Source organism: Pollachius pollachius (assembly GCF_949987615.1).
Source record: "Pollachius pollachius genome assembly, chromosome: 12".
Lineage (NCBI taxonomy): Eukaryota > Metazoa > Chordata > Actinopteri > Gadiformes > Gadidae > Pollachius > Pollachius pollachius.
Genome location: NC_136945.1, coordinates 17,410,720 through 17,436,530, shown reverse-complemented (window position 1 = coordinate 17,436,530; position 25,811 = coordinate 17,410,720). Strand labels below are relative to the sequence as shown.

Here is a 25,811-nt window from a genome sequence, read left to right as displayed (position 1 = left end):
AATAGTTTTTCCTGCTGTACCCGGTGTTGAAAGGTTACTCATTGGCAATGTGTCAACTGAGTGCATTTTCAAGCTTAATAATGAATGTCAAATAAAGTTCACCTATTTTCCCCTGTTGGTAGACCGTCATTTATTATAAACTCTGAAGTTATGAGAGACAAGAACCAGACGTATCGTGGCATTCAAATAAAAAATAAATAAGACTTAATAACTTAACCTTGCAAAATATTGACGGTAAAAAATGTCCTCTTATCGACATAGATAAATGAATATATCTGAATATACTGTGACTGCTACTTCTTTCCCGTTAAATGTGTCTGTCTAACTGTGTTGTAGAGTAAGTATACTACCGGCTCTAATTCCATCTTTATATCTGCATTGTAAACGTTGTCGGCCTTCTTGCACTGCGTCTCCCTCTCGAACTACCCATAAACTGCGGCAGTATCTCTGGAGGTAGAGCGGGTTGGCTGGTAACCGCCAGGTTGGTAGTTCGATCCCCGGCTCCTCCTATAGTGTCGGGGACTCCCTGAGCAAGGCACCTTACCCTAACTAGTCCCGATGAGCTTGCGGTCGCCTTGCGTGGCTGACACCGCCGTCAGTGTGTGCATGAATGGGTGACTGTTAGACAATATTGTGAAGCGCTTTGGGTGGCCACTGGTTGCAAAAAAAGCGCTATATAAATGCAGTCTATTTACCATTACCATGTAACCGTATTGTAAACGCTTGCTCTCCCTCTTGACCCAGCCCATGTGAACATGTTGTCCGGCGCCTGCCCCTTTGCCTCCCAGGTCCAGGTCGGCGGGCTCCACATCTCCCCGGGCGCCGTCCACATCCGGTCGGACAGCCTGCTGACGCTGCCCGCCATCCTGAGCATCGCGGCGGGCGGCGGGCTCCTGCTCATCATCGTCTTCCTGGTGCTGCTGGCCTACCGGCGCAAGTCCCACGAGAACGACCTGACTCTGAAGCGCCTGCAGATGCAGATGGACAACCTGGAGTCCCGGGTGGCGCTCGAGTGCAAGGAGGGTGAGACGGGTTCATTGTGGATTATGGGTTGTGGGTTGTTTAAGATTGGATGCGTGGGATTAGTTGAGATGGTCGATTCGCTTGTTGGTCAAGTGGACGATTGGAGTACAGATTAGATTGTGTTGTATTAGATGTTAAATTAGGATTGATTTGATTGTATATTCATTTTGGATTTTGTTTGATTATTGTGTTTGTCTACTTTTGTTTTTGTGGTCAAACCTGTTCTTTCTTTTAGTCCAAATGGTTTCCATCCTGGTGTTTGAGAATGTTTTTATGATGTTTTTATCCCTCCTCCTCCATTATTTTGAAAGCACTATACAAGATTAATGTACTAATGCACTATACAAAATGATAATTAATATTTATTAAATTATCTTATAACTAGGATTACACTGCATTCTGAATTTGATTAGAGTGAAATAGATGATGGATTAAGGAGTCCACCTGTTGATTTGTCCTTACATTACTTCTAGGTAACAGTACGATTTGTATCGAATTTGTAGGATGAAGTGTTGTTAGGATTAGAAGTGTGTTTGCACCTAATTAAGTACGTGGTTCAATTAATCCTTTAGTGTATTCAGTGAAGACTAATAATTCTCCTTAACTAAAATAAAAACACAAAATTCAAGGCATATTTTAACAAGAGGGAGTATAGTGTATAGAGAATAGTTACATTATTCAAATATTACAATTTCTATCGTGAATAATTATCCTTGGCAAAATTAACATTCCATTTCTAGGTCATCTACATATGAAAAGGGACAGATTTTGAGATTATATTACTGCTGACTTAAATTTCATGAAAAGTCACAAACAGAAACAGGTCAGGGTGTAAGTGGAGTGTGTTAAACCCAAACTAATTAACTATTTTAACCTGATCCAGATACACGGCAACAAGAACAATGATCTCAGTGATTTCAAAACGGAAACTATGTAATTTTATTTAATTTTCATCCCTATTATATTTTTGTAGCAATCCTCTGTCTAAAGCTACTTACCAGTGAGGTTGACAACAATATTAGTGCTACAAAGCAAATTACAAATGTAAGTGCAGCACAGACAGCATTATGAGCAAGATAGCTTCATGGTTCTAGTGTTCAAGTGCCATGAGCCAGTGCAATTGAAACTGTGAGGGTTTGAATACATGCATTGCAACATGGGTGGGAAAGGAACCCCTAACCCTGTCAGTGTTGCCATGGAGAACCAGGACCCCTCTCTTCATTCTCATTGACCCCATTCGTTGCTCCCGTGGTGCTGATGTTGTGGCTTGACTCCTCTATCGGTCGGCATGGCGACGCAGCCTTTGCAGAGCTGCAGACAGACATCAACGAGCTGACCAGCGATCTGGACCGGGCCGGCATCCCCTTCCTGGACTACAGGATGTACACCATGAGGGTGCTGTTCCCTGGGATCGATGACCACCCCGTGCTCAGGGAGCTCGAGGTCAGATAAACTGCATGAAGAAGTATCGAAATTTAGCAATACTTCATATATATATATGTTTATATATATTCCACCCTGAAGTCAGGGAGATGGAGGTCAGATATTCTGCACGAAGAAGTATAGAAATATAGCAATACTATACATTGGTCAACCCTGTACCAACAGAGCTGGAGTGGAAATATACTACATATAGAAATATAGCAATACTACCTATAAGTCCACCCTATAAAAAGAGAAATGAAGGTGAAATATACAACATATAGAAATACTACCTATTAGTCCACCCTATAAAAGAGAAATGAAGGTGAAATATACTAGATATAGAAATATAGCAATACTACCTATTAGTCCACCCTATAAAAAGAGAAATGAAGGTGAAATGCATCACTTGTAGAAATATAGGAACACGACCTCACACAACCCTGCAACCACACACCCCTGCATCCCGCCACGTACGTCCTCCATCGTGACCCCGTCCCCGACCCTGGCTCCGCCCCCCCTCCCAGGTGCCCGGCAGCGGGCAGGCGGGCGTGGAGAAGGCCCTGAAGCAGCTGGCCCAGCTGGTCAACAACAAGGTGTTCCTGCTGGCCTTCATCCGCACGCTGGAGCTGCAGCGCTCCTTCTCCATGCGGGACCGGGGCTACCTGGCCTCGCTGGTGATGACAGCGCTGCAGGGCCGCCTGGAGTACGCCACGGACATCCTCAAGCACCTGCTCTCCGACCTCATCCAGAGGAACCTGGACAGCAAGAACCACCCCAAGCTGCTGCTGCGGAGGTGAGGAGGAGAGCGAGGAGGAGGAGGAGGAGTAGAGATGCCAAGTCTGGCACCTCTGTACCCTTGGGGACCCCCAACAGGGCGACGCTATGTGTTGGGAAGTGGTCACCAGGGTTTGGAGATGCCACGTCTGGTACTTCTAAACCCTTGGTGACCCCCAACTGGGCCTTTCATTCCTAACACATCCTGTCAACGTAAAGCCACACAAAAAATGGTACTGGTTTATAGTAAGAAGCGGCATCATATTTACCGTTGAATATGCTTGTAAGTCAGAAAGCTTCTACATGCATATCAGGTGAACCCAGATGGGGTCCCAACTCCAAGGATGGTATGTGATCTAGTACTTGACGGGAGGGACAGGGTAGTGTCGTGGCTAGGTGGCAACGCCCTGACTTGGCTGGGGTTTTTCGATCGCCTGTAGGCAGCCTTGAGCGAGACGTCCAGACCCTACCACCTCAGTAATGACGCATGTTTCTGAATTCACTCTCAGTCTCTTCAGCTCCTCATCCATGGGTTCTGGGCTGTTTTCTCACTGGGTTATGTGCTGCTTTTCCAATCTTAAGTGCTTAGGCCTTCGGAGCTCGGTTTTAGGTCAAGGTAGGGGGATCTGAGACTGTAAGCGGGATAAAGGGCTGCACATACAGTATACACTTATTCACCTCGTTGCAATTCCAGAGGTGTGAATAGACGTGTTACAGTTACAGTATTGAGCTGAATACCTTGTGACGTTTGCACCTTGTCCGTGGTCCTTTTCCCACCTCATCTGTGAGGTTTTCCACTTTATTAACTCATTCCTCATCCAATGCCACATGAAGTGGGGGGAAGGTTGTCTGAAGTGGCATAATTCCGGTCACATGTCTAGCTACTGGGTCCTAATCCAACGCGCACAGATACCTCCTTCCTCCGAGCATTGGTTATTCCGACCCAGTTAACCCGCCGTTAGCGCTAGCGCCTGCGGAATGGCTAAGTAGGTCGATGGGAAAAATACACATTTCTATTTTTTCCCCCCCTGGTTTGGTTAAATGGGTCTGAAACGTGCGGTTTAAGAGTCGAGGCGTGTAGCGGCCGACCAGACGAGACGGGCGTGGGGCAGGTGATGGATGGATGGACGGGGAGGCGGAGAGAGGGAGGGAGGGAGGGAGAGAGGAGGGACCTGGTGGAGGAAGAGAAGCTAATGTTTATGGGCGGCGGGAAGGCTTTAGTGCAGCGGCGGTCGAGGCGTTGTCAGTCGGCCTTATCGTCTGCGCCGCTCTCATGAAACATGCAGCTAGCTCTCTGCCCCTCTGTGCTCCTCTCTCTTTCCACCTCCTCTCCTCTTCTCTGTCCTCCTCTCTCTCTTCACCCCTTCTCTCCTCTTATCCATCATCTCCTCTCCTTGCTTAACTTCTCTCCTCCATTCCATTCTTACCTCTCTCCCTCCAGCGCTCCTCTCCTCTTCTCTGTCCTCCTCTCTCCCTCCACCTCTCCTCTCCTCTTTGCTGTCCTCCTCTCTTTCTCCTCTTTTTTTTGCTCCTCTTTTTCTTCTCTTTCTGTTCTCCTCTCTGCTCCTCTTTCCTTTTCTCTGTCTCCTCTCTTCAATCCTCTCCTCCCTCCCCCTTCCTATCTATTCTCCTCTCTTCCCTTCTTCACCTTACCTATTCTTTCCCTCCAGCACAGCCAGTTTTTTTTGCAGATACTGGCCTGTTGCATGTTTCATGAGTTTTTTAAGAGGAAACTCTCTCTCTTTCTGTGTGTGTGTGTGTGTGTGTGTGTGTGTGTGTGTCTGTTTGGTTGGTTGTGTGTGTGTGTGTGTGTGTCTCTCTCTCTCTCTCTCCTCTCTCTCTCTCTGTGTTTGGTTCTTTGTGTGTGTGTGTGTGTGTCTCTCTCTCTCTCTCTCTCTCTCTCTCTCTCTCTCTCTCTCTCTCTCTCTCTGTGTTTGGTTCTTTGTGTGTGTGTGTGTGTCTCTCTCTCTCTCTCTCTCTCTCTCTCTCTCTCTCTCTCTCTCTCTCTCTCTCTCTCTCTCTCTCTCGGTCTCTCTTAAATGTGAGGCCCTCTCATTAAATGTGAGAAGGAGTTAACTCAGCAGTGGGTGAAGGCTGCCTTTGTTAGGCCTGCTCCCAAACATAACAAGATGGAGGAGCTGGGGCAGGCTGAAGTTTGGATGTTGGTCATGACTTATAGAGAGTGATAGAGCGAGACAGAGACACAATGTGAGCGAGAGAGATAGAGGCATACATCCTGAGAGTGACAGGAAGACACCATGCTTGAGAGAGAGGTATATAGAGAGCGTGACACAATAGTAGAGCGAAAGATATGGGACATTGAAGTGCATCTTTAAATTGAACCTCTTGCTATGTTGTACACATTTTTGTATGATTGTCGGCCGTTCAAACGGGGAACCTTTCCATTCTGGTTTGGTTCTGGTGAACAAAGTGCACATCTTAGCATGGGTTTGAGTCTGCGAAATGATGTCATGACCCACATCTGCCATGCACCATCCACCACTCCGAAGACATCATACTCGTTTGTGTGTGCGTGTGCGTGTCTGTGTATTTTCCGTGCTTGTGTGTGTCCTCCGAGACCACCAAGAACATAGGATGTTCTCGGTGGGGATGTTCTCGGCATACATAGGAAGCGTTACCCTCCCACCCCGCTCTTACAACACTGCTGGGGGTCGCTTCTGTGTCTGAGGTCATAAAAGAATCATCCAGGCATTGTGCAGAACAGATCTAATGCTCTCTCTCTCTCTCTCTCTCTCTCTCTCTCTCTCTCTCTCTCTCTCTCTCTCTCTCTCTCTCTCTCTCTCTCTCTCTCTCTCTCTCTAACTCTCATCCCTCGTTCTGCAGAACCGAGTCAGTGGCGGAGAAGATGCTCACCAACTGGTTTGCCTTCCTTCTTCACAAGTTCCTCAAGGTAACGTAGAGGGCTTTGATGGAGACATGTGTGTGTGTGTTCATGGTAGATCTGTGATCTTTGTTGGTAAAGACCACTTATCCAACCAGGGTTGGATAAGTGGTCCGGGTTTGAGCCGTTGAGACTGTTCCTTTTAGTTAAAAATACTAATAATACATTTGGTTTATGTAGCGCCTTTCAAACTCAAGGACGCTTTACAATGTGGGCAGGAACATAGAAAAAGAAATAGCTTAATCAAAAATAACACAAGGGACGAATAGACAAGAGTGGGGGTCACTGGCAGTAGGAATGGTTGAAGAGGTGAGTTTTGAGGAGAGTTTCGAAGGTGGCCAGAGATTGTTGAGTTTATTTGAGAGAAGGGATAGTGCAGATGAATGAATTCACATTATAAAAATGCCAGAACGAGCCAAGAGGCTTAGACTAATTATTAATACTGTGATTCACTACTATGCAAATAACATTGACTTGACTTTGCGGGCAGGATAATTAAGGGGATAAGGTGTTTCGCTTGCAGCTGAAAGGTACTGTGTTCGATGGCCAATGTCCACAAGCTACTTGTAGAAATCCTTGAGAAATATGCCTAGATCCCTCAAGGCCAAATCCAACACCAATCTGGAAAAAGCCAAATGGGTAAGTGCTAATAGTAAATCTCAGAGTGAGAAGGACAAAAGAAATGCAATGCTCAGGTATTGATTCAGCGGGTGTTATTATGGTGCTTAGATATTAACTACCAGGCATAACTCCACATAAGCTGGAAATGAATAAATGCATTTTGATGTAATGTATAAATAATGGACATGGTGGGTGGTTTCTATGAATTGATTTCACTTTAATCGGTTGTATTGCATCATAACAATTGCCACAAATACAATCCCAGCTTTATATCCCAGTAAGTACGGATCAGATCCCAGTTTGTGATGGCCAGTGTCACGGTCTGATGTTTACCTCAGCTGTTTGAGGAAGCAGGGGTCTGACTACATCATTTCATCTGCTGCTGTTAAGCTTTATGAGTCATGCTGGAGACACTGGGCTACTAGTTTCAGAGCTCTTCAAATGATTACTGACACCTCTCATTTCCTCCCTCATCCCCCTTCCTCTCTATCGCGCTCTCTCTCTCTCTCTCTCTCTCTCTCTCTCTCTCTCTCTCTCTCTCTCTCTCTCTCTCTCTCTCTCTCTCTCTCTCTCTCTCTCTCTCTCTCTTTTTCTCTCTCTCTTACCTCTCCCTGTGCCCCTCTCTCATCTCTCTCTGTCTCCGGCATCTCTCTTACTCTCAACTTTTTCTCTCTGCCTCCTTTATCCCACTCTCATTTCTCTCTCTCCCTCTCTCACACACACTTCTCTCTCTCTAATCCCTCTCTCACATCTTTATATTTATCTGTCGATCATTTCTTTCTCCTCCCCCAAACACTGACTCCTGTCTCGCTCTCACATCTATCTTTCTCTCTCTCACTCATCCTTCTCTCTCCTCCCTCTCTCTGCCCCTCTCCCTCTCTGACTCTCCCCCGTCTCCTCCTTACCATCTCTCCCCCCCTTACCATCGCTCTCTCCCCTTACCATCTCTCTCTCTCCCCCCTTACCATCTCTCTCTCCCCTTACCATCTCTCTCTCTCCCCCTTTCCTATCTCTCTTCCCCCTACCATCTCTCTCTCTCCTCCCTTTACCCTCTCTCTCTCTCCCCCTCTCCCCCACCCTCCCCCTCTCTCTCCCTCCACCAGGAGTGTGCGGGCGAGCCCCTTTTCATGCTGTTCTGTGCCATCAAGCAGCAGATGGAGAAGGGCCCCATAGACTGCATCACCGGGGAGGCTCGCTACTCCCTGAGCGAGGACAAGCTCATCCGGCAGCAGATCGAATACAAGACGCTGGTGAGGCGCTGCTCGAGACGTTCGATCCCCCCCCGCCCCCCACCCATCACCCCCAGGAGAGGAGCTGAGGTGCTGGAAACGGATACGTTTCCTCTGTGTTCTCCGACCCTAAGTGTAGAGTTCAAGCTGTATTCTCCTTTAACGAGAGTGTCCTCTTTGTTCTCTGACCCTAAATGTAGAGTTCAAACTGTATTCTCCTTTAACGAGAGTGTCCTCTGTGTTCTCTGACCCTAAATGTAGATTCAAACTGTATTCTCCTTAAACAAGAGTTTCCTCTGTGTTCTCTGACCCTAAGCGGTGTAGTGTTCAAACCGTACTCTCCATTAGTTTCTCTGAGTTCTCCAACCCTAAGGAGTGTAGAGTTCAAACCGTACTCTCCTTTAGTTTCTCTGAGTTCTCCAACCCTAAGGAGTGTAGAGTTCAAACCGTACTTTCCTTTAGTTTCTCTGAGTTCTCCAACCCTAAGGAGTGTATTGTTCAAACTGTGCTCTCCTCTAGCGAGAGTTTCCTCTGTGTTCTCCGACCCGAGGGAGGGTTCAAAATCATACAGCCCATTTACCTGTGTTTCCTCTGTGTTCGGAACCAAAGCAGTGTAGAGTTCAAACCATTCACACCTCTAATGTGTCCCTATTCATGTAAAGGGGAACTTAGGGAGTACAGAGTTTCGCAGGAGACACTTCCTGTGATTCCAGTGCGTCAACCTGGCTTGTGGAGGAGCTCCAATGAAAACGCTGTTTTTCTACTTTGTAGGGCGACCCTTCAGGGAGGTTGTCTTGTCTTATTTCGGGGGGGGGGTTGTTCACTCCCGTGGCGTTCTGCGTTCCGAGGAGACGTCAGAAAAGCTGTCTCTCTGCGGGGACTCGGGGCACTTGGCGCCGCGAGCTAGCAGGCTAGGGGGCGACAGAATGACACTTCTGCCATCGCCGCCATTTCCAAGATCTGGAGGAGCCCAGAGAGTCTCATTAGTCTTTACCAAAAAAAACTCTTCGCTATAACCCCCCCCAACACACAAACACACACACACACCAATACACACACATGCGCACACAAACACACAGGCATATACCAATATACTCATATGCACGCACACACACAAACACACACGCACACACCAATACACACACGTGCACACACACACATACACCAATGAACACACATGCACGTACACACACACACACACACACCAATACACACACATACACGCACAAACACACTCACACACACACACACACACATACACCAATTAACACACATGCACGTACACACACACACACACTAATACACACGCATGCACACACACACACACACATGCACTCACACACAATCACCAAACCCAACCCCTTCCCCCTAGTATTCCGCAGCCTACTAGGAGGTGTGAAATTACATTTCTGACCAACACTTCATCGTATGGGATGGTTTGTTGAGGAGCTGGAAAATGAAAGGGCAATTTCCAGCAAGCAATAGTATCTCTCTCTCTTTCTCTCTCTCATTCCATCTCCAACCTCTCTCTCCCGACCTCCTCCTCCCCCCCAGACCCTGAGCTGTGTGAGCCCAGAGAGTGAGAACAGTCCAGAGATCCCGGTGAAGGTGTTGAACTGTGACAGCCTCACCCAGGTGAAGGAGAAGATTCTGGACGCCATCTATAAGAACATGCCCTACTCTCAGAGGCCCCGGGCTGGGGACATGGACCTAGGTAAACTACACACATATACCCAGTACTATTTCTATAATTACTATTAGCAGTAGTAGTCGTTTCATTTGCATTCTTTTTATTCTCTATGTTATTATTATTAATAGCAGTATTTTTCGTTTCTCCTTTTTCTTTTTCTTTTTAATAGTCTGAATAGAATAAAATGCGCGTTATCTTTTGGGACCCAAACTACCCCAATACTAGCCAACCCAATCCGTTACCGGCTGACCGATTGGCTGTTTTCTCCTTATAGTGCACATTTGCTCTCCCATCGTTGTACTTGTAACTATCGCTGCATGCATGTGGTATCACCAGCTAGTAACAGATCCAAGATGGCGTGCGATGGTTGTGACAGTTGATTCTTGTCACCCCCCCCCCCCCCCCCCCCCAGAGTGGCGACAGGGGCGGACGGCCCGCGTGGTCCTCCAAGACGAGGACATCACCACCAAGATCGAGAGCGACTGGAAGAGACTCAACACGCTCATGCACTACCAGGTAGGTCCTGACAAATCAGCTAAGTATGAGCTCTTTACTGGTCATTGAGCAAAGTTTTGTCCACAGCGACTTTCAGGGATTCCAGACATCATTAAAGCTGGGGTAGGTTACCTTGGAGAAACCTCTAACTATTTCTCTAAATATCAAGCTGAAGAAATCCAACCTCTTTCCTCAAAGCTACTCCCCAAAAACACATGACCGGGTCACTAGCTTCAGCGAAAGGTCTGCCTGGCTTTGGTGACGATGAATGGTGAACGAAATGATTGGAGGGGTTAATTACAGGCATAAAACAGCCAGAGACACCAGATTATTTTCTCTTTTTCATCAGAGCATTTGATTTGCTAATTGCTTTCAGGATATAAATAGCATTCCAAAAAAATAAGACGAATAAGAAATCGGCTTCTTTTAAGCAGCAGGTAGGCCATTAGGCATTTGGATGAGACTATATCCTAGACTATATTCTTCCCCCAAACACTATCAAACAGACGCAGGAACTCTCCCCAAACTCCTCTATTGATTGTCTGCTTTGATGATTACACCGAACCTGGAAGTCATTAGACACCAGAGTAATGAATTAATTTAAATAAAAAATCCCAAAGGAGTGATTGCACTATTATGCACACTAAAATTAAGATCCTGGCGTTATGTTATATATGGCTTTGCGAAGGCCAATGACGCACCTCGTTCCCCCTGTATGGGCGAGATTAGGGGGCGGTCTAGAGCCATCCTGACAGCTGTTGCTAAGCAAGGCAAAAGAACTGATGCTCCTCTTGATGATTCACCTTCAGACTCCATCCGTCCCGGGATGAATCGCCTGTGACCTTTTGCGGTGTCTGTGCGTCTTCACCGGTCGAGCTGTGCCTAGACTCGAGACAGACACGTCTTCACATGGCGTCTCTCCGTTGAAGTCTCACAGTCTCGCAGAGTCAGCCCCTCTCTTGTGACAAGAGGCAGAGCTGTCTTGTTCGCCGGCATCAGACTTCAATCTCCCACTCCTACACAGCTCCAGTTAACTTCCCCTGTCAACACAAGGAGGGAAAAGTATATGCTACAAAGGAGAATCGACGCACGGAAAAATACACCCTTTCTTAATCCACTCCTCACCGGTAGCTTTCACATGAGAGAGAATAGTTTTCTTCCGCCGTCTGTGGAGAAGACCAGCAGTTTACTCTTGAACGCAGAAGTTCTCCTGGGTGTGTTAGATCTGTTCCTGAGCTGGGTTGGCGCTGAGTTGGAACAGGGTGATGTGACGTGCTTCACCGTTTATAGAGCTAGAGCCGTAGAACGGGGATGCTGCATGCATAGTGGGGGAGTTAAGGGGTTAGGGCGTGTGACTGCCAGATGAGAGGTTGCAGGTTAAAACTCCAATGTCATCAGTCTGCCTTTGAGCTGTCCTTGAGCAAGATGCCTTCACCCCTATCTGCCTCTCAATGGCATTTGGCTGACCTCAAACCAATTCCAAACGATTCGAAGAAGCATATAATATTTTATTCTAATGAATAATAAAGTAGAAAGTTTAAATATTTAAGGTTCATTCTAATATTGAATTCCAATAATGAATGCATATAAAGTGTATCTAAGCGGCTGCCATGACTGCCGTATGTGAAGCTCAGGCAGAAGTGGATTACGTGTAGTCAATCTAACGGCCTATAGGGGGCACCATTCGAAGTCATTGGGGAAAATGTGATTTCACTCTTGTAATACAAAGCAAAAAAGAAAGTCTTTATTTCAGAAGGCACTCACAGTCTACTTCATCGCCAACTTATGTGTTTGGAGAGGTCCCATTTGACGTTTTTATTTGATTAAATAGTTATTAAGGATGAATGTTAACGAGTTTTGGCTGTAGAATACTGAGCGGCTGCCATTGAATCCCAGCCCTCAATGTGCCACATGCAGATAGTTTCCACCGCTGCTTGTAAAAGTCTCCAGCAATGGCTGGGCCCGCAAAATGTACAGCCTCGCAGCGGCCGCGCATAAAACCAACGGGAGACGTCTCTGACACTAAGTCTGTGTTTTGAACAGTCTATGAGTGCATCTATTAATAGGGACTAATCTTGTGAATGTGTGTGTTTGTGTGTGTGTGTGTGTGTGTGTGTGTGTGTGTGTGTGTGTGATTTTAGGTGTCAGAGCGTTGTGTGGTGGCGTTGGTTCCTAAACAGATGTCCTCCTACAACCTCCCCATATCTGCCAGCTTCCCACGAAGCATCAGCAAATACGGTCAGTATGTGTGCAGCAGAGACCCCTGAGATAAGCTGAGATACGCCCACCCCTGCAGCCCTGCCTGGGCTAGGCCCGGCTGGCCTGGCTCCATCAACTGTGCTTTACTGCTACTTTGAGCATCCTTTAAAGCGATCTTTAAATACGATTTATGGTATGACTAAAATATATGGCTCTTTACACTCACGGTGTTTAGATCTGTGAGTGCATAGAAAAGATATGTACATTGGAGAGATTCATATTCTGAGATGTTACGATGCAACGAAGAAATTATTTTAACAATACAATTACCAATATCGTTCTTTTCAATTTCTGTTTTCTAATTCATCCAATGATATCAACAAACACTGAACATCAACAAAAAAAGGATTTGGACCATTGTTGTTTTAGCATCTAGCTGTATCAACGACAACAACAGAGGTTTAACCGTAACATACCGCCTCTTCCAACGTTTGACGTTTGACCCCAACCCCCTCACACCCCATCAGGCGTGGACCCCTTCAGGTCGACGCCCACCAGCCCCGACAGCCCCCACTCGCGCGTGCCCATGCTGACCCCCGACATGGAGAGCGGGGTGAAGGTGTGGCACCTGGTGAAGAACCACGACCACGGCGACCAGAAGGAGGGCGAGCGCGGCAGCAAGATGGTGTCGGAGATCTACCTGACCCGTCTGCTGGCCACCAAGGTGAGGGGGTCGCTGTGGGGGGCTGTGGGGGGCGGGGGACCCTGGGTAGAGGAGTGTAGCGGCGGTGTAGGGCAGCGGTTCTCAAATAGGGGTTAGGGTTACCCCTAGGGGTACTTTGGAGTTCTGCAGGCAATAGAATAGTCCAAAATGGACAAGTGGTTGAAATGTGTATCTGAAAATTAATCAATGCCGGTGAAGGGGTTTCTCAGCTGAAAGATATCGTAGTTTAATTATTATCTCATTTTCAAAACCACTGGTGTAAGGTCCCGACACTCGCCAGACGTTGAGATGGTCTGGAGGAATCCGAAGCAGTAATGCCGGGATCAGATGACGCAAATTCTGCCCGAATTGCATCACAGACAATCTTTCAGCGTCGCGGGAGATCATAAGCCTGCAATGCGGTTAAGCGATCCTGACATTAAGTCCAACACAAGCGTGTTGGACTTTTTCTATTTTAATGAGCAGGCTTTGCTCCGTCTTATTTCAGGAGAGGAGGGGGTTTGAGTTCAATAGATTCAGTTCATGTCCTTCTCTGAGTTTGAAGTGAGGCCATGTCAGTCCATACTGACGTAGCCCTACTTATTTAGAATTCAGACTCAGGGAAGGAAAGAATGTTTCAGTTCAAGTATCTATAGATTGAAGGTAAATAATTGATTGCCCTTTGAGCACAAACACTGCAGTACAGCAAGACCGTAGTTGACCCGGTCCCAAGTCATTCACAGCTCCTTGGCAGTTTGAAACCCCATTTACCAAAGGCTCAATATTTTAAAAAAGGTATACAAAGTTTACCCTGCTTCAACATGGACGATAAATTAGATGATTTTAAATAAAAGCAGAATCAATAGAACATTAAAGAAAGGGACGTTCAGTGAAAAGCACAGAGCAGTGTAGGAGCGCATAACGGCATTGATCACAGTTTACATTTAGGGCATTAGGCAGACACTTTAATCTAAAGCAACTTACAACCAACCATTCATACACCGCTGGAGTTGCTCAGGGACACCTCTACACTTGGCTAGGAGAAGCCGGGGATCGAACTAGCAACCCTCTGGTTACGAGTCAACCCGCTCTTCCTCCTGAGCTTAGCCAACTAGTGGCTAGTGGACAGTTCCTTGCTGGTATGAAGCCTCGTTGCGTTCCGTGGTTCTGATCAAGTCCTTTTTTTGTTGCTTCCTTCTGCAGGGGACGCTGCAGAAGTTTGTGGACGATCTGTTCGAGACGCTGTTCAGCACGACGTGCCGCGGCACGGCCCTGCCGCTCGCCATCAAGTACATGTTTGACTTCCTGGACGAGCAGGCCGACAAACACAACATCCACGACATGGACGTGAGGCACACCTGGAAGAGCAACTGGTGAGACCAAGCAGTCAGACGTACCTGGGGACGTCATGGAGCTCTGCGGTTGAAATGATCTAGGGGTTTTTGTGAAACTGCTGGGGGACAGAGCTTCACCTTGGATCCGTCAAAAACCAAAGCTAACTGTCTATGTGCTATGAGGGCCAAGTGGACAATAGAGCAATGTAATTCGGCTGTATATTTGTCCTTTTAATGCCAGCTCAGACATGTGTCATAACCGTCTAATACATACATTTTTTGGCACAAAGATATGAAAATTAGATTATAAAGGATTTAAAAAATAAATCGTGTGGTATTGAAGTAACTCGATTATAGAGTAGACCCATTTCGACCTAAGAGAGCTAATCTTTCATTTAGTGGGAACTTCAATTCAATAAAAATATCTACAGATTGTGATATTGTAAGTTTCTCTGACCTTTGAACTGATTCCATGCCGAGACAAAACAAAAGCAATGAGCCGTGCTCTGGCTTAGCGGGGTAGGCTAAAATGAATAAAAAGGAAGCCTCATAAAAACACACTCAACACACTACAAAGGCTCATGTTCTCTTTGCTCTCGATGTATTAAAAAGTACATGTGCCTTGAGTGTGTTTTTATTCATTTTGTTTTGTTCAATCGTGTTTCTCTGTTGGGTTCAATCATGTTTGACCCTAAGGCCTCGGTTGGGCTGCCAAAGGCCTTCGTGTTCAAAGTGAACAAAGGATTAGGTTACTCTGTAAAATGTAATTTAGGTTTTTCTTTTAAGAACACGACGGTTTGGTTGCAAAAATAATCGTTTTCACTTTCTTTCTCTTGCTGCTCTTCTGTCTCTCTGTCTCTGTCTCTCTCTCTGTCTCTCACTCTGTCTCCCCTCCCTCCCCTTCTCGCCGATCTGTCTCTCTCTTTCTCTTTCCTTCTCTCTCCCCAACCCCATCTCCGTCTCTCTCATTTTCTCTCTCTCTCCCATCTCTCTTTCTCTCTCTCTCTCTGTCTTTCTCCCCCCCCCCCCTCTCTCTCTCTACCACCACAGTCTCCCTCTGCGGTTCTGGGTGAACGTGATCAAGAACCCCCAGTTTGTGTTTGACATCCACAAGAGCAGCATCACGGACGCCTGCCTCTCGGTGGTGGCCCAGACCTTCATGGACTCCTGCTCCACCTCCGAGCACCGGCTGGGCAAGGACTCACCCTCCACCAAGCTGCTCTACGCCAAGGACATCCCCCACTACAAGAACTGGGTGGAGCGGTGAGAGAGGGACGGGGAGGGAGGGGGGGAGAGAGAGAAAGAGAGAGAGAGAGAGAGAGAGACTACTGTGATTCTCGTTAACTTTATTCTCTTTATTTGGTGTGTGAAAAAGTTTTTGTGGTTATGGGGTCTTTGTTCTCTGTATTTGGTTTGCGTGTTTGTGTGTGTTTGTGTGTGTGTTATGTGTTTCTATGTGTGTGTCAACTTTTTTGTCACCTGTGTTTGTGTCTGGTGTGTGTGTGTGTGTGTGTTTTCTATGTGTCAAAGTTTTTGTCACCTGTGTGTGTGGCTGTGAACTGCCTTTCTTTCCCCAAGTGCCTTTGTGGTTCAGAGACATTGGGTTTGTAGGTCAGAGACTAAGGCGGCTCTGTGTTGAATGTCAACTGTTTTCATCATTTGGTTTGAATGAATGAGATGGGTAGGCATGGAGTGTGTGAGGTTGCACACAAGAATAAAAATCCAAACAGAATCATAACAAAATCCCTTTGAAAAAGGTCACTTGATGTGTTTGCCTGCATGCGAGTTGAGTTGAGTCATATATTATGCACTATAATGTGTTATATAAAACTCAACTATATAACACAGACTAATGCAATGCTGACCTACAGTATATACATCTGAGAGTGTGTGTGTGACGCTGACATCACTATTTTTTTTAAATGTGTGTTATCGTGTTTGAAGGCACTATGGGGACATCGTCACCAACCTTTTCACACAGTGTATATAACATGTGTAATGTTATCGTAGGCACTATGGGGAAATTGTTACCTACCTTTACACACAGTGTATATCACATGTGTAATGTTATCGTAGGCACTATGGGGACATCGTCACCAACCTTTTCACACAGTGTATATAACATGTGTAATGTTATCGTAGGCACTATGGGGAAATTGTTACCTACCTTAACACAGTGTATATCACATGTGTAATGTTATCGTAGGAACTATGGGGAAATTATTACCTACCTTTACACACAGTGTATATAACATGTGTAATGTTATCGTAGGCACTATGGGGTCGTCGGTACCTCCCTTAACACACAGTGTATATAACATGTGTAATGCTGTTGTGTTCATAGGCACTATGGGGTCGTCGGTACCTCCCTTTACACACAGTGTATATAACATGTGTAATGCTGTTGTGTTCATAGGCACTATGGGGTCGTCGGTACCTCCCTTTACACACAGTGTATATAACATGTGTAATGCTGTTGTGTTCATAGGCACTATGGGGTCGTCGGTACCTCCCTTTACACACAGTGTATATAACATGTGTAATGCTGTTGTGTTCATAGGCACTATGGGGTCGTCGGTACCTCCCTTTACACACAGTGTATATAACATGTGTAATGTTATCGTAGGCACTATGGGGTCGTCGTTACCTCCCTTTACACACAGTGTATATAACATGTGTAATGTTATCGTAGGCACTATGGGGTCGTCGGTACCTCCCTTTACACACAGTGTATATAACATGTGTAATGCTGTTGTGTTCATAGGCACTATGGGGTCGTCGGTACCTCCCTTAACACACAGTGTATATAACAAGTTGTGTGTTACCGTTACCCAGGTACTACGCCGACATCAGCCGGCTGCCGGCCATCAGCGACCAGGACATGAACGCCTACCTGGCGGAGCAGGCACGCCTCCACTCCCAGGAGTTCAACGTGCTCAGCGCCCTCCACGAGATCTACGCCTACATCAGCAAGTACAGCCAGGAGGTGAGCTCAGCGGCGGACAGCACAGGGCTGACCGAGCTCACCCAGGGAGGCCGTGACCCCCCCTCACTCAGCGGGGGGGGATCACGGGCAGGCCGGTCCATTGATGCTTCTGCCGGACGAGCGTCGTCAGCAGATGATTCAAGAGGTTTTCTACAGGCGCTGCCGTCGTGCCTGGTTGTACAGGATGCCGTGGTGTTGACTCAGAGCGTGGCGGCGCGCAGCAGAGCGTAGCGTAATGTAGTTTAGCGTGGCATGACGTAACGGATTGTATACGCAGCAAAAGGTAAATGGGAAAAAAGGCGTTTGTTTCTGCAGCATTAGACAGTTAACACATAATGAAGACGGAGAGTTAATGAATAGAAATGATTAACGATTATGAAATGATGAATAATGATAATTACCTGAATGTATGTATCATGTATTGTGTATCATGTAAGTGTCCTGATTTTAAAGCTTCTTTGCTGATGTCTGTGTGTGTGTGTGTGTGTGTGTGTGTGTGCGTGTGCGTGTGCGTGTTTTAGATCACGGAAGCATTGGAGCAGGATGAACAGGCCCAGAAGCAGAAGTTGGCATACAAGTTGGAACAGATCATCATTGCTATGTCTTCGGAGAGCTGAGACACATACAAACACACACACACACACACACACACACACATACACACACACACACACACACACACACACACACACACACACACACACACACACGGTAATGTGTGCAAAGACAATGTAAAGACTTTATGGACCTAATAATACGCCCACAAACACACATCCATGCAACACAACGACACACACTCCCCGAGAATATACAACTACACACAAACACTATACTGACGTGCAGGCGACCGCACCCACTAGACCACACGCACACTTTCATCGTATCTGTTTTTTTGTAACTTTATTGAACAACCTGCATCGGGCGGACGTCCAACCCCTCGACGTCTGCGACGCTTCTTTGGGGGGGTGGGTTGGGGCGGGCGGGACAGGGTTGGGGGGTTCGGGGGGGTCTTCACGGAACACTAACACAGGCCAGCCAGAGGACCAGCCCTCCCCTCTTCCTCCTCCTCTTCCTCCTCCTCCACTTCCTCCCAGTGCAGATGAATGTTAGCGGTGCTTTGGTCCTAATGGCGTTCCAGTGCGTATCACAGACTTGTTTCCGGAGGTGGTGCGGCACTGGGATCAGAGCGAAGCGTGCGATATCAAAGGATGCAAAGCCCTTTTTCTTTCCCCTTCTCTGTGCAGCCTTTGGAAAAAAGACTTCTTACACACACGCTCGAACACGCTTTCGGATAAACTCCACTCCAGGATCACAGCGGCCGAGCCAACTGCGCGTGTCTCTGAACCCAAAAGCCCTGCCAAATGACCCACAAAGTAAAATATTTACAGACGGTATTTATAGCACTTATATCCGACGTGACCCGCGATGCCACCAGCTTGGCTCCGCGGCCCCGGAGTCCAGGCCTTGTTAGCGCTAGTCATCGTGTCTGTCCTCCTTTCTGCTCTACTGAATCATCTGCCTCTGATTACTTTCTCCTTGTTTACCCTCCGACGGAGACACAGTGACACGGAGGGGGCAGGCCGTTTAGCAGAAGTTCCTCTTTATTCATCCAAGTGTGTACGGGCCTCTCAGTAGACGCTGACCTTTTGGTAAATTTAAGGCGACACACTCGGAACACGTTCTGACTTCGCCCTTGATGTTTTTTCCATGAATTGTATTTAACGAGAAAAAAAACTGTCGGAAGGTCACTTTAAGAGTTGGCCCCGCTAATAGCGATCTGCCTTCCAACAGATGCTCCGGTATATTTATTTATTTGTCGGTTGGGTGAAGATTTAGCGTTGTTGAATATAATCTGCTACAGAGATTACGCTGACGGCAAATCCAAAATACTATTTGTTCACCATTCACTGATGGGTACAATGTCCTCATTTAGTACAACACACACACACACAAAAACACACACACACTGAAACAACCCGTCGTTTGTAGTCCCCTAATGCCTTATGCGATACGTCTCATGGTTTATTTATGCTGAATGCCCCCCCCCCCCAATACTCTAATAATTGTAAATGGTTTTTGTTTGTTTCGAAGAAAAAAGAATCCTACTTGTGGATGGTACATTTTGTACAAATGTAACTTACGGGCGGCCGCCTCTGACTTCCTGATTAGGAATTGAAGGGCGATGAAGAGGAGAAGAATATCATGCATTCAACAACCCTTTATTACTCAGACCTTCCACCGGGACCTCCTCTTCCTCCTCCTCCTCCTCTTCCTCCACCTCAGAGTGATCCCCATGTCCTTCCACTCATCAGTCTTTGTTTACGTTGAGGGTGATACTTGAAACGCACCGAGTGTGTACAACGCGCTCCGCAACACCGGAGCCCCGCCTCCCACGAGGATGCAGAGCCGCGATAGGCCGGATCAAAGCCGGGGCACCTGAGAGCCCGTATAGGGCCGGTCCTCGGGAGAGAGGACACTTATAGTTCGTACACACAGAGTGTATGTTGTTTTTCTCTTGTTTATTTTTTTGTATCTGCATTTGAGTGTCATCACAAAGAGTTCTTCTCTCGTGTTCGCCTCCTGTCCGCTTCCTCTGGCAGGTTGAACCAAATTGTTATTTCTGCATCGGTCTCCCTGTCCAATGGTGCATTTATATTTTTTCTGCCTTTCTTTTGAAATAGTTGTGTCTCCCACCTTGCTGCTGTATTTATTGAGTGCCATATCCAAACGTAAAAAAATATTATCATTAGGATTGAGCATTTGCGCTGGGGTTTCTTTCTCCAGTCGTTTCCCCGGCTTTTTTGACGTTTGCACGTTTCGTCTGTGATTCATTTGCTTCAGGACATGTTATGTGTTGTCTTTTCTTTTTTTTTATCTACATAAAGGTCACTTTGAGCATACAATTGGCGGGTTTCCCAACACAAAAGCGGGAGCGCCACAGTCTGTCTATTTTCTACCATGTTAGTATTAAAGGGATCGTTCTCCCTTAAGGACCTCCTTTCATGTCCATAAAGAAGTGAAGTCCAAAAAAGAGAAGACAGAGTGTATTTCCCGTAGGCGTGAAGCCCGGGAGATAGAGCCCTTCACGCCGTTCCATGTGTGTTTTGATGATGTGATCATTTATATTTATGTGTTTGTGTGCAATAATCCGTCGATTCAAGTCTCTTAATCCCTTTTTTTAAGACGATATAGCGTTGTAAAATATTGTACATACAAAACACTCCTATTTTGCAAGCAAATGGTTCACTTTGTACTGTTGTTATACATTAAAATGCTCAGCTGAAGGAAGTTCTGTGTGGGGTCTTAATGACATCCTAGGTATGATTGTTCATGTTTTTCATGCATTTGTATTTTTGTGCAATGGCATTGATATATGTATTGTTAATAGATTAGCAACAGCACATAGCCTATAATAGGCCTACAAAGGCTTCCCTGATTGAAAACACTTTTAGATTCCAAGAAGCATTGATGTAAGGTGGACCACATCTTGTCCTCAGATCTCCCCTAAACATATCGCCATCAAAATAAAGAAAGAATCTCCCTTAAACATATCTCCATCAAAATAAAGAAAAACCGCCCTTAAACATATGCCATCAAATGAAGAAAGGATCTCCCTTAAACATATCGCCATCAAATAAAGAAACCGAATCATTCACTTAATACTTTTGTATTTACTGGGAGTCCTTGGCGCCATGTTTATCATGGTCTGCCTTTGGCTGAATGCCCACAGGCGTTGCTTTAATACCAAAAACGTATTAGCCAAAGCACTCATGGCTCATAACTCATGGTCCTCCTGTTTTCAGCTAGGTCTTCTATCTGATCCAGCTAATGAATAGATGGAGCCATCCGTCAGACTGTCTTAGCGTCGTCATGCACACTTTGCATTACAATCAGTCCCTGGCCAGTTAGCATGCCGCCACCGCTGTCGGTTCTAACCCCGGGAGGATCTGGGAGATGGCAGCCGATGTCAGAGATCTCGTAAAGATGGGAGATAACTTGACCTTTGAGCCATGGCAGCGTCCCCTCATTGATTTCGGTTGTGTATCTGTGGTGTCATCTCCCCGACCTGGAGACACAATTTAGGCTAAACGCAGACAGATGACCAAAAGACGTTTTCAAATTAGCTTTAAAGCGAATTGAGATATCCATCATTTCATTAAAGAAATGACACCGGCTCTTGTAAAATGATCGATTGTGGAACATTTATACAAATTGTGGCCCTTCAAAAGGATTGAGGCTAATTTGAAATCTTTTAATATTAAGATAGATGATCTGTATCTGTGTTCAGGTTATTGTTTTTTGTTGTCAGGGAAATTGTTTTTAATAATACTGATTTATATCAACAGTGTACACAAACAAACAAAAAAACACCCACACACATACACAAACAAACACACACACACACACACACATACCATCAGCTATATGATATATCAAATGCATTATTCACATGTTAATTTGATTTAACAGGGCGAAATGGGAACCGGGATTCAATAATTTACAGATGCATGCTACGCCTACACAATTAAAAAAGAAAAAACAAATGACTAAATCTTGAATGGATTTGGCCAGTAATAGTATCTGGTGTCAGAGAGGATACGAGCTTCTCCAGACGAGCCGTAACAGCATTTGGCATGTAAGCTGAACACATAAGGGCTCCAAAGTACTTGGCTATATACAGACAGTGTACATAATTTATACTCTGCCCGTAGGGCCATGGGCAAGTGGAGAAAACAGGGTGGGGGGAGGAGGGGAGGAGAGAGGTGGAGGAGTGGCAGGGGGCTGGGAGTTGGAGGAGAGGATGGGAGTGGGAGGTGGAGAAGTGGATAGGCACCAAGGATTTCCTTCCTGAAGCTGTCAGCTGGGTTCCCCGTTGCCATCATTGTGTGTACAGGGCTCTGCTGTATACCTGGCAACCTCCTCTCTCCTCATCCTCCCCTCCTCCCCTCCTCCCTCCCTCTCCTCCGCTGTCTTCCCCTCATGTCTCCTCCCTCCTCTCCCTCCCTCTCCTCCGCTGTCTTCCCCTCATGTCTCCTCCCCTCTCCCTCCCTCTCCTCCACTGTCTTCTCCTCATGTCTCCTCCCTCCTCTCCCTCCCTCTCCTCCACTGTCTTCTCCTCATGTCTCCTCCCTCCTCTCCCTCCCTCTCCTCCACTGTCTTCTCCTCATGTCTCCTCCCTCCTCTCCTCTCCCTCTCCTCCACTGTCTTCTCCTCATGTCTCCTCCCTCCTCTCCTCTCCCTCTCCTCCAGTGTCTTCCCCTCATGTCTCCTCCCTCCTCTCCCTCCCTCTCCTCCACTGTCTTCCCCTCGTGTCTCCTCCTCTCCCTCCCTCTCCTCCACTGTCTTCCCCTCATGTCTCCTCCTCTCCCTCCCTCTCCTCCGCTGTCTTCCCCTCATGTCTCCTCCTCTCCCTCCCTCTCCTCCGCTGTCTACCCCTCATGTCTCCTCCTCTCCCTCCCTCTCCTCCACTGTCTTCCCCTCCTCCCTCCTCCCCTCTCCCTCTCCTCCGCTGTCTTCCTCTCATGTCTCCTCCCCTCTCCCCCTCTCCTCTCCCTCTCCTCCACTGTCTTCCCCTCATGTCTCCTCCCCTCCTCCTCTCCCTCTCCTCCGCTGTCTTCACCCCTCCTCAACCTCCACTCCCTGCTCGCCTTTTCTCTCCTCCTCTCCCCCATACTCCCCCCTCTCCTCATGCTCCTCTCCCTCTCCTCCCTCGTCTCATCTCCTGCTCTCTCCTCCTCTCCTCCTTCACTCGTCAGAATGGCTGAACTCAGCACAATGAGGTCTTCTAGGCCATCACTCAGTCACACACGCACACACACACACACACACACACACACACACACGCACACGCACACGCACAAGCACTCAAACTAGGCTTTAACTGGACGGATCCAAGACATATTGTAGGTGTTAGCTTCTGCGTCCTCTCTGTCCTGAACCTGTATGTATGTGTGTGTGTAAGTGCCCACATTCAACTTCAAATGACAATACTGTTATTTGGATTAGTACTCAATACAATAGTAAACATAGCTACTCAAATATAGCCTACACTCTAGATACTAGGGATATATATATATATACATAAATAAATTAATAATAATACAATTTTTATTTCATATTTCACTTTGTTCAATGGAAATATACTCACTCAAAGTTGGAATAAATAGTAAATTGATTCTCGGCTGCCAGTCTAGTAAATGAACTGGTCGGAAACCATAGGTCAAACCCCTCTTTCTCCACTAGAGGGCAGCATTGACTCTAACATGCGTTTTAATCAGACTTTATTATTAAACCCGCAGCGTCGACCATTTGCTCGGCTACACATCCTTAACGTACATCATTTATCATACCACATACATAATCGCAGGAAAGATCACTGGATCGATTGATATAGGTAGACTATAGATGAAGCGGTATGGCCGACGCACGGTGGGCTGCTAGAGCGATCCGGTGGCGCCATCTCTTGGCCGCGGTGGTTTTCAAAGGAGCTCTAGCGACAAAGACGCTATTCACCCCCGCGTCCCGCCGTGTGTTTGTTAGGAGTGGACGTGTTCCCCCGGGGCATGTTTCTGTGTGTCTGCCTGGAGTGGGAGTTAGAGACAAATGGTAAATTTCCGCTTAAATGTGGGTGCTGCTGGAGGCAATGTTTTAGACATAAATGATGACGCAATGTTGCCTAAAGAGGGCCTGTGGGTGTTGAGACATTAAAATGATCAGCGGCGTTTTGGGGGAAATGTGCCGTAGGAGGAGGGCCGCTTGGATATAATATCAATCAAAGCGGTGCGTTTGAACTTTTTACTTTCTTTCCCGAAAGGAGCGGCTCCATTCATCAGCCCTGTCCGCCTACTCCTCCTCCTGCTGGGCTACTATATCGAGCCGAGTCCCGACCCAGCGCTCAGGAAACGACCCAAGCCATTACTGCTCGGCCCGGGGAAAAACGGTCAACGACGCGGCTCCGTTTTAAATCAAATCCATCCCTCCTCCAGCGCTCTCCCAGACCGGTTGGTTTCCCTCCCTCTCTTGCCTCGTGGTCTGCTGCAGCACCTCAGCTTCTGCTCGCTGCGTCTCATGCTCTCAGGTTACCGCGGGACGGCTACTCCTGGGTTTAACCAATCAGAGAGCACACAGGATTTTATAGTTCCCGCTTTTTCAAGCTACATCCAATGTGCGTGTGTGCGTGTGTGCGTGTGTGTGTGTGTGTGTGAAAGCAGTGAGCGCACATGATATATTGTGTTTTTATATTGTGTAAAATAAGCACATAAAAGGACAACGCACACACATTCATTCATACACACATACACACAACCACACACACACACACCATTAGCCACCAGTAAACATATTTCACAAGAGATATATCTATCACTCACAAAATGAAAGGAGAGATGCATGCCATAAGTGTTTGCCAGTTCAGAGGTCATGACCTCAGGGGGTCACCACACCATAATGAACTGAACCGGAACTCAAAGATAAGTTTTACACGGCCGCCCGACCAGCACAATATTCCTCTGTTCCCCAGAAAGGATGTTTCATTGGCACTTAACTACTTCCTGTCCCAAACTCGGCTCTTTGTTGCAGTGTCTGACTGCCTGCAGACAGAGAGCAGGACGTTCCAAACACAGGAGCCATGAGTCAGGAGCCCTGCGGGGCCAGGGTTGCGCAGCAAGACATGCCGAAGAGTTATTCCCATTCAAACAGGAGTCTTCTTTTATTCATTTTCCGCCCCCCCCCCCCCCTTCGAAAATCGTAGGTTGGTTAATTTAAAATGTTCAAGGTCAATGGTTTTTCAAACTGCCTCAAACCACAAAAATGATGTGCAAGATGAGATTTGGAATGGCTGCTCGTGAGGCGGTCATGAAAGAGCAAGGCCACTTTGATAAAGAAGTGTTTAACAGCTTTGTGTAATCCCCTGGTGAAATATCAGCTTGATAGGCTTTAAGATGGTCGTTGGTTAAATAGTCTGCACCATTTAGATTGAGTGAAAAGGGCATATCTCTGAAGTTGAGTTAGTCAAACAGGCCAATATAGTTTGAATACGATATTATGCCTAATAAATGTAACACGATTTATGATTTATGCATATTTTGCTAAAGGGTGAGTTTTTACTGTTGGGTGTAACAGGGCTGTTTCTACTTTAGCACAGTAAACCGTTCCAGAACAACCTTTAATAAAAAGGCTTGCACCGTAAATACAAAAATGTGTCCGTTTTGAAACTTGAGATGCCAACCGATTATGTCCGGTCCCCTCAGCCCGTCAGCCATCTTGTCGTTTAAACCTTCACTTAGCTTGCACGCTGCGAGCAGATGAGTGCAGATCACATTTCAGCCCGTAAAGGCGGTTCCCTCTAATATGGTTAAAACAGACTCACAGGCTAAACCAACACACACACTCTCTCTCACACACACACACACACACACACACACACACACA

At 46.7% G+C, this 25,811-nt stretch overlaps 1 protein-coding gene across 1 annotated transcript in view; it reads left to right on the top strand.

Annotated features, from left to right (window-relative positions):
- The window catches only part of LOC307083723 (plexin-A2-like), a gene marked incomplete at both ends in the record, with an annotated part of 65,665 nt that extends 47,667 nt beyond the window's left edge, over positions 1-17,998 (top strand). The window contains 13 exons of the mRNA XM_079747675.1: positions 745-1,023; positions 2,324-2,466; positions 2,973-3,241; positions 6,067-6,133; positions 7,849-7,995; positions 9,529-9,688; positions 10,077-10,180; positions 12,301-12,397; positions 12,886-13,082; positions 14,265-14,434; positions 15,446-15,658; positions 17,231-17,381; positions 17,903-17,998. Coding sequence (XP_079603801.1) covers positions 745-1,023; positions 2,324-2,466; positions 2,973-3,241; positions 6,067-6,133; positions 7,849-7,995; positions 9,529-9,688; positions 10,077-10,180; positions 12,301-12,397; positions 12,886-13,082; positions 14,265-14,434; positions 15,446-15,658; positions 17,231-17,381; positions 17,903-17,998 — 2,093 coding nt within the window. The remainder of the gene's footprint in view (positions 1-744; positions 1,024-2,323; positions 2,467-2,972; positions 3,242-6,066; positions 6,134-7,848; positions 7,996-9,528; positions 9,689-10,076; positions 10,181-12,300; positions 12,398-12,885; positions 13,083-14,264; positions 14,435-15,445; positions 15,659-17,230; positions 17,382-17,902) is intronic.
- Positions 17,999-25,811: the final 7,813 nt, after the last annotated feature.